Raw genomic sequence first — 8,888 nt, 5'->3', positions numbered from 1 at the left:
CTGTCCAATCTGAATTTTCTGTTGCATGACTAAAACAACTTTTTAAACTTACACATGTTCCACAAAGAACCTTTCCTTCTGAACCTATTTTGCAGCAGCACCGCTGCTTTTTTCCGGTGTTTAGCACCGCCCAAGACAATTGTGATTGCACATAAGAACAAATATCTTTCCAGACAGTGTAGATTCCAATCCTTCTCTTTCCTCCAGATGAATATGTGGCCAGTTTGCACCTACCAAACTTTGATGCCCACCTGACGGAGCTCTCTGACGAGCAGGCCAAGTACATGGGTCTTAACAAGAATGGCCCCTTCAAACCTAATTATTACAGGTAGGTTTCACCATATACAGCACATCTTTCACAATCTTTGATTGACTAGCTTTTTCTATACTTATATCCTATACTCATATCCTATACTACATATGTGTTCACATGTGTACAGTAACACTGTGTTCTGTTCACAGGTATTAATGAGTGACTGTTGCTGTGATCCATTACACACAGTTGTCCTGGGATAAACAGAGATATCTATTTTCTTTTCTAAATTGCTACAAAATGGAGGAATTATTTTAATGATGCTGAATGTAAGTTATTAACCCTTCAGACATAGTGTTAAATATGAAAAATAAGACATGTTGGAAACATAATGTATGTTAAAAAGAAAAGGCCTGCTAGCATGCTTCCATGTGTATGTACTTATTTAGCTGCTAACGCTTCTTTTGCTAGATCACAAAGTTGTTGATTTGTTTATTCACCCTATTTACGCACTGTGCCAAATGATGGCTGTAAGAATGGAACAGAAAGCACGTATTTTTTGTGTGTTGATGACTTTAAGCTTTTATTAGTACATTTCACAAGACAGGCTTTGGGCTGAGCCAAAACAAACTGTAATAAAATACACTATTTTAGAAATGTTTGTTATACATGCTTTAAAAAAAATCTCATTGAATGGTATCTGCATACATGCCCTAAAGGTTATCAGCCAGTCACCCTTTTGATTACATCAAAGTATAGTGATGAAATATAGCACTTGTTTATAACAATTTATAATAGCCTGTGAAAGGCTGAGTTCATTCTAAATTCCTGACTTAGTGTTAGTATTAAACACTCACCCTAAAATGATCTCAAAACACCCACAGGTTCTCCTTTTTATTCAATCAAATAGATGTTTTATGTGCTAACAACAGATTAAAATGTTATGTTAAACATAACAGGGTGTATGCATTCCTAAAAAGGAAGTACTGAAGGCTTGAAGAGTTAAACATTTTAAAATTACTCTAACTTTCCTTTTTTTGAATACCAAGTTTCCATTTGCTCACTCAATTTCTCATTGATGAGCAGCGTGGGTTACAAAGTGTTTTGACTGGATAATACCTTTAAGGCCATGATATGAATGTGCCTTTTTAAATCATTCACAACACGTAAATATTAGCACTGAATCAAATAAGCATTCCTTTTATTTTGTAAAACCATCTCTTAGTGGTACATTTAATGTCCTCCTTCCACAGCTTCTGGTACTAATTGTGTAATGTGTGTTGAGAAAAACATATTCAACTTTTATGTTTGCTATAAGATTGTCACTGTCTTAATTTGATCCAACAGGGTCACCTAAAGTAAAATTTAATGTGATCTAAATGCCCAAGTGTATTCTATGTATGTAAAATAATGCATTAAATCAGCAATAAAGCAAGTTCTTTTAACAAAGAAAAGTTCAACGTGAAAAGTAAAAATTTGTTTAAACCAAGAAAACTGGAACAGAGAGGCCTGTAAGGTCAGTGGTTGGGTAGTTACAGTACCTGTTTTTTCATTATTTAGGGGAATTAAAGCTGCTACATTCTCTACATTGTGTTCCCTCGCCGTCACCCCTGCTGGCCGAGTGTCAAACTGCTGTCACACTCTAGAATATTCACCCGCTCTCTCGCACCAGGCCAGCTGCATTAGTTGCTAATATTAACACATGAGTCACTGAGCGTGGAGGAGAAGGGGGGCAGATGGTTGGGAGCCTTCTGGAAACCTGGTTGTAACTATAAAAGCAATGGGCCTGAGTCAGTCCAGGCATTCATTTAAGAAGAACAACATAGAGGCAAAAGCTGCCACAAAGGAAACTACTTGAGGAGACTGCTGAGATCCTTCCCATAGTTAAGCAATAGAGAGCTCTTTGCTGAAAGTAAGTACTATAATTTATTATCTCATTGTGGCTAATTAATTTAAATAGAAACATCAGTGCCCTTATTTTATTTTACATCTGTCATGGAGTAGGTTTTCATCCTCAGGTATAAGTTTAATCAACTTATTGGTTGACCTGTACTAATGTATCAATTCTGCTTTATATTATGTTCTTGTTAATGATGAGTTCATAGTGCAATAGAGAAATAGTTGAATTTGAGTATCACATTATAGAAAAGGTTTTTAAATTGAGACATTTTCAATATAGAAACAATATTTAGGTAATGCATGAATCAAATGGATATGGGTAATCTGTTTTAATTACATACAGTCAATAAGGGTTAATGTGTATATATGTATATATGTTTTAGTAATAGAGCAACTACATTAAACATGTCATGAAGCTGCCATGCACACAACTAAGAAGTTTTTTTGAGTCTGTTTTAACTGCACCTCTAACATACAGTGTGTCTGATGAACAAAAATTGTGGCACTACATACATTTTATTTTGAGTATTACTGATTCAATCTAGTAATTTTGAATGATATTCAATTGCAGTGATCAATGTTTTCATGTGTAGCATTAGAAAATTAAAATGTGCTGTTCCCACATTGTTCTAGGAACTGTAAGACAACAAGCAAGATGTCCTCAGCTAAGGGAGTATCTATTGGCATTGATCTGGGCACCACCTATTCTTGTGTCGGGGTTTTCCAGCATGGCAAAGTGGAGATCATTGCCAACGACCAGGGAAACAGGACCACTCCCAGCTATGTGGCCTTTACCGACACAGAAAGGCTCATTGGGGATGCTGCCAAGAACCAGGTCGCTATGAACCCCACCAACACAGTGTTTGATGCCAAACGCCTCATTGGGAGAAAGTTTAATGATGCTGTTGTCCAGTCCGACATGAAACTCTGGCCTTTCAAGGTGATCAGCGATAACGGCAAGCCCAAAGTCCAGGTGGAGTATAAAGGGGAAACCAAGGCCTTCTACCCAGAGGAAATCTCCTCCATGGTCCTAGTCAAAATGAAGGAGATCGCTGAGGCCTATCTGGGACAAAGGGTGTCAAATGCAGTCATCACAGTTCCAGCTTATTTCAACGACTCCCAGAGGCAAGCCACGAAGGATGCCGGGGTGATCTCTGGACTGAATGTTCTCAGGATCATCAACGAGCCCACAGCAGCAGCCATTGCCTACGGCCTGGATAAAGGTAAAAGAGGAGAACGCAATGTGCTTATCTTTGATCTCGGGGGAGGCACATTTGACGTGTCCATCTTGACCATTGAGGATGGCATCTTTGAAGTGAAAGCCACCGCAGGAGACACACACCTTGGCGGTGAGGACTTTGACAACCGTATGGTCAACCACTTTGTAGAGGAATTTAAAAGAAAACACAAGAAGGACATCAGCCAAAATAAGAGAGCAGTGAGGAGACTGCGTACAGCTTGTGAGAGAGCAAAGAGGACCCTGTCCTCCAGCACCCAGGCCAGCATTGAGATTGACTCCCTGTTTGAGGGCATTGACTTCTACACCTCCATCACAAGGGCCCGCTTTGAGGAGCTCAATTCAGAGCTCTTCAGGGGAACACTGGAGCCAGTTGAGAAGGCTCTACAAGATGCCAAGCTGGATAAGTCCAAGATTCATGAAATTGTCCTGGTCGGTGGCTCCACAAGAATTCCAAAAATCCAGAAGCTCTTGCAGGACTTTTTTAATGGCAGAGAACTGAACAAGAGTATCAACCCAGATGAAGCTGTGGCGTATGGTGCAGCAGTCCAGGCTGCTATCCTTATGGGTGACACTTCAGAGAATGTGCAAGATCTGTTGCTGCTGGACGTGGCTCCCCTGTCTCTGGGCATTGAGACTGCAGGTGGAGTCATGACGCCTCTAATCAAACGAAACACAACCATCCCCTCCAAGCAGACCCAAATCTTCTCCACATATTCGGACAATCAGCCAGGCGTGCTGATTCAGGTGTATGAGGGTGAGAGAGCCATGACCAAGGACAACAACCTCTTGGGCAAGTTTGAGCTCACTGGAATCCCTCCCGCTCCCCGAGGTGTGCCACAGGTGGAGGTCACTTTCGACATAGATGCCAACGGGATTCTGAACGTGTCCGCCGTTGACAAAAGCACCGGCAAAGAAAACAAAATCACCATCACCAATGACAAGGGCCGCCTCAGCAAAGAGGAGATAGAGCGGATGGTACAGGACTCTGAAAAGTACAAGGCTGACGACGACATGCAAAGGGAGAGGATTGCTGCAAAGAACTCACTAGAGTCATACGCCTACCAAATGAAGAGCAGTGTCGAGGACGAGAACATGAAAGAAAAGATTAGCGAGGAGGATAAAAAGATGGTTATTGACAAGTGCAACCAGGTGATCTCCTGGCTGGAGAACAACCAGATGGCAGAGAAAGACGAGTATGAGCATCAGCAGAACCAACTAGAGAAGGTGTGCAAGCCGGTTGTGACCAAGTTGTACCAGGGAGCAGCACCGCCAGGAAGCTGCGGCAGCCAGGCAGAAGGCCGCTCCAAGGGCCCCACTATTGAGGAAGTGGACTAAAATCATGGATGTCAGCATTTTATTTACAGAAAAACTTTGGCTGTAGCTCTGTTGTTTGATACCAAAAATTATATAATTTCACCATTAATTTTCTTGATTTGGTTCAATAATAAAAACAAATATATAAGTTCCATTTGTTCTTGTAACACACAAATTTCACATGATTTAAAAAGTGAGCTTCAGCGTCTGTGATTTTTTAAATTTATTTAATTTATCAGCCTCCAGGAATAATTTACATGCTTTGATACTTGATACTCCTGGGCAGAAAAAAACAGTAAGTGAATGTTTTTGCTAAAGATGCTTGATTGGTACTTTTTATTTTTTGGTCTGCCTTTTATTGACAGGACAGCTGAAGAAATGAAAGGGGGGAGAGAGGGGGGAATGAGATGCAGCAAAGGGCCACAGGTTGGAGTCAAACCCAGGCCCGCTGCGTTGAGGAGTAACCCTTTAAACTGGTTATGGGTGCCCGCTCTACCAACTGAGCTATCTGAGTGCCCCCATATTTCTACCCATTCCGTTATCTGTGATCTTCACTTACATGCTCATTTATACTTCATTACAGAAGTAAACATTTTACTTTTTACTCCACTACATGTATTTGACAGCTGTAGATACTTTGCTCTGCACGCCTACACGGGTATTTTCAATAATCTGGTTGATTAGACCTCTTGTCAGGTGTAAATTGGGTGGAGCTATGCTGGGAACTATGTGATGCCACCAAGCTATACAAGACTGATAACAGGCTGAATTTTCCGGTCTCACCAGGTCCCACAAAACCAAAGGAGGGGTGGGGGACATGTCAATCAAGAGCAGTTTGTAAGGACCCATGCAGTCATAAGAAGGCAGCATACGTGAAAACATCTGCATGGTTTGCAGAAGCTTACGTTTTTTTTTACATCATCAGTAGTAAAAAAAAACAATAATTGCCTGTATAAAAATTGACAATGACGGGGTCCAGTTTGCACAATGCATTATTTTACTTATGATAGGTAGGCCTTGGAAGTAAAACTTTCCGAAACTATTTACATTCTTTAACAAAGTACTCCACTGATTTAACATTGCACTTTATAGTAGCCTATATCCAGAGAAATATTATCGCATGCATTCTACGTCCTTCAAAACCCACAATGCAATTTGACTGTTGACAGTTTCAGGTGTGGTCATTTCTAAGGCCGTTTGATGCCAGCTGCCAATGTGGCCTTGAGCTGCCAACCTCAAACAGAGATTAGGATCAGGAAACAGATCTCATAAGCAGGTTTGTGCACCGTTTGGATTTTTAAACTTCCAATGCAAAACCTGTACTTTTAAAACGGTTCCAATTACTAACCGATTCCTTAACTGATTCTTGAAAAACTGAAAAATGACATCAAAGAAAGGCTCTTTTATAAAGTTTTTTTTTTTTTAAATTGACGGAAGCAGAAAAATGCGATTGAATGCAGGAGGGTCTAGGGGACCTGAAGGACGGGATGATGGTAGTGGGAACATGTTCAACTGCAGGAAGGGTCTCTGGGACCCCGAAGGGCGAGGCCCACGCCAGTTCACGTGAAATTACATCACATCACGTGAGGGTCACCAGGGACCCGAAGCTCAACACCAGGCCAATACAAAAAGTAAAATAAACTGAACGGGTCCCGGTGACCCAAAGAAAAACACAAGAGTTAAATATTGGAACCAGGTACTCGTAAGATCACTTTTAACTCCACACTAACAATTGTTTTTAAATTTCTAACCTGGTAGTCTTCTTCCATCCCAAAAAATCAGGCTTCATGCAGCAACAAAAGGCTTCATTAAACTTTTTTTCCACATAGGCCATGCATTAAGCAAGTAGCCTAACGTAATCTAGGCCTCGGCTACTCCCCAACACCTAGAAACAGACTGTTGAGTTGCCCTTTGAGTAATCTTTTGAACGCAGTGCGTTCAATTGTATTTTTACAATGGTATTGCTACTTTTACCTAGAATAAGTAAGCAACTGACCACTCCCTCCACAGCTGTTAATTTACCAAATCATATTTCTTTATATCTACATGGTTCTTTCAGGCTCACTGTTCACTGAAGGATCCACTAGGTGGCAGTCTAAGTTTGTGTCAGCATAAGCATAAACTGTTAGCTTCCAGGCCTCAGTGTGTTTAAAGACACACTGAGGCCTGAAAGCTAACAGTTTAATCACACTTTGTAGTTGTTTTATAACATGATAATTGTGTATATTTACTGGAAATGACAGTAAATCACAGCAAATGTTAACTGTAGTGGTTCTTGGGCATTTTGTCTAAATAAATGTACAATATGCCCCTTTCATTTTCACATGCAGTAGTGAAAACACACACACACACACACACACACACACACACACACACACACACACACACACACACACACCACCCACACAACCACACACACACACACACACACACACACAACACACACACACACACACACACACCACACACACAACACACATGCGCCAACCTACGCCCGCAGCCAAAGGGTTAAACTGCCAAGCCTGTTGTTGAACGCACCATCCAACGGGCTGTAGCTAAGCGAAGATACGCTACTTGTGAAAAAAGCAACAGATCCCCAGCTGGAAAACAACCCCACATCTGACGCGCGAGCTGAGCAGGGAGAACTGGAAGAACAGCGTATAATTAAATGCGTGACTGGATCATTGTCAGGCTTCCTCCTTATGTGGAGAAGAGAAAAGTTGTCAGAAATAGTATTTTGGTGTTGCATTATTTGAAAAAAATTTGCAACTTGTTTAGTGTAGTACAATTGCGCAATATATTCGACGAAAACATTACTTCGGTGAAGTTAGAATGACACACACATTCGATCAATTACTCTATAGTGAAATGTTGTTAAATCACAAACGACGCATCTTTCCTACCATAGTAAGATTAACAACGAGCTACAAACTCATTTTCATCCAAACGAACAGTCCTTCACTGGAGAAATAGCATTGGTCTGTATCGTAGACCGTTAATATTCAATATCAATACAGTATGTCTATGAGTGAGACAAGTGCTTAGGGACCATCCACAAACTAAAACACCGAAAAGAGATACAACAAAAATTGATTAAAATAAGGTAGTGTTTCACACCTCTTAAATGGTTTTGGCAAACAAAATTCACCAACATTGGAAATATGCTTATTTTTGAAAAATAAGTGCTGTAATACAACCAGCACGGTGCCTTCTAAGTGTGTAGCCCTTTTGGAGACCTGAATCGTCATTTATACAACACATATTAGATGGTTTTGGCAAAAGAAATTTCCCCAAATTATGGTTATTTTAAAAAAATAAGTGCTGTAGTACAACTAGCAGGGGGCCTTCTATGTGTGTAGCCATTTTAGAAACCTGATTCGTCGCTTACATGACACATAGTAAATGGTTTAGGCGATAGAAATTCGCCAAAATTATGATTATGGTTATTTTTGAAAAATAAGTGCTGTAGTAGGCTACAACCAGCAGGGTGCCTTCTATGTGTGTATCACTTTTGGAGACAGGAATCTTTGTTTATGACACATTAAATTCACCAAAATCCTAAATATACTTTTTTTTTTTTTAAAGGTAAGTGCTGTAGTATAACTACCATTAGACAAGTAATAATTAAGGTAAGTTTGGAGACACTACCTTATTTAATCATTAAATTAATGAATATTTTTGTTGTATCTACAGAAAATCATTCATACCACAAGCAATAACACTTTTTAACATGTCATCACTGGGTGCTAGATAAGACTTTTGGGCACCACACTACTGCACTAATGCAACCTGCACAATTTGGTTTATTTACATTTACATGTAGCATACATTTTAACATTTTAACATATTATTTAAGCAGTTGCACATTATTGTTTCCCCATCCTGTACATATTCAAATATTTGTTCTTTTTTACTTTATTCACATTATTATTTCATGTATATTGTATGTATGTATATTTTTCCTAGTATTTCATTTATATTTATATTCTGTGCTTTGTGACTGATTTTGCTGCTGCAACACCAACATTTCCCATTTTTCTTGGGATCAATAAACATCTATCTATCTATCTATCTCTTGTCGGTGTTTTAATTTGTAGACGGTCCCTACGCACTCGTCTCACTGCCGTCTCTCCACCGGTTGCTCGTAGAGAACAATGTTATTTCTCCAGTGAAGGACTGTTC

At 39.9% G+C, this 8,888-nt stretch overlaps 2 protein-coding genes across 4 annotated transcripts in view; both read left to right on the top strand.

The window, feature by feature from the left end:
- Nucleotides 1-1,710, top strand: part of ahcyl1 (adenosylhomocysteinase-like 1) — a 15,885-nt gene extending 14,175 nt beyond the window's left edge. For 2 of the 3 annotated variants that reach the window (XM_032521421.1, XM_032521423.1), the window contains exons 16-17: nt 208-328; nt 463-1,710. In XM_032521421.1, the coding sequence (XP_032377312.1) occupies nt 208-328; nt 463-469 (128 nt within the window). In that variant the 3' untranslated portion in view covers nt 470-1,710. Of the gene's footprint in view, nt 1-207; nt 333-462 lie in introns of those variants that run through there. The other variant, XM_032521422.1, reaches the window with a different exon arrangement.
- Nucleotides 1,711-1,960: 250 nt separating this feature from the next.
- On the top strand, nt 1,961-4,860 carry hspa1b (heat shock protein family A (Hsp70) member 1B). The gene is made up of 2 exons (XM_032521420.1): nt 1,961-2,165; nt 2,786-4,860. Exon 2 carries the CDS (start codon nt 2,808-2,810, stop codon nt 4,725-4,727), a length of 1,920 nt encoding a protein of 639 aa, XP_032377311.1. The 5' UTR covers nt 1,961-2,165; nt 2,786-2,807; the 3' UTR covers nt 4,728-4,860.
- Nucleotides 4,861-8,888: the final 4,028 nt, after the last annotated feature.

This window comes from Etheostoma spectabile, chromosome 7 (genome assembly GCF_008692095.1).
Source record: "Etheostoma spectabile isolate EspeVRDwgs_2016 chromosome 7, UIUC_Espe_1.0, whole genome shotgun sequence".
In the NCBI taxonomy this organism is placed as follows: Eukaryota; Metazoa; Chordata; class Actinopteri; order Perciformes; family Percidae; genus Etheostoma; species Etheostoma spectabile.
This window is presented reverse-complemented; position numbering and strand designations above follow the sequence as displayed.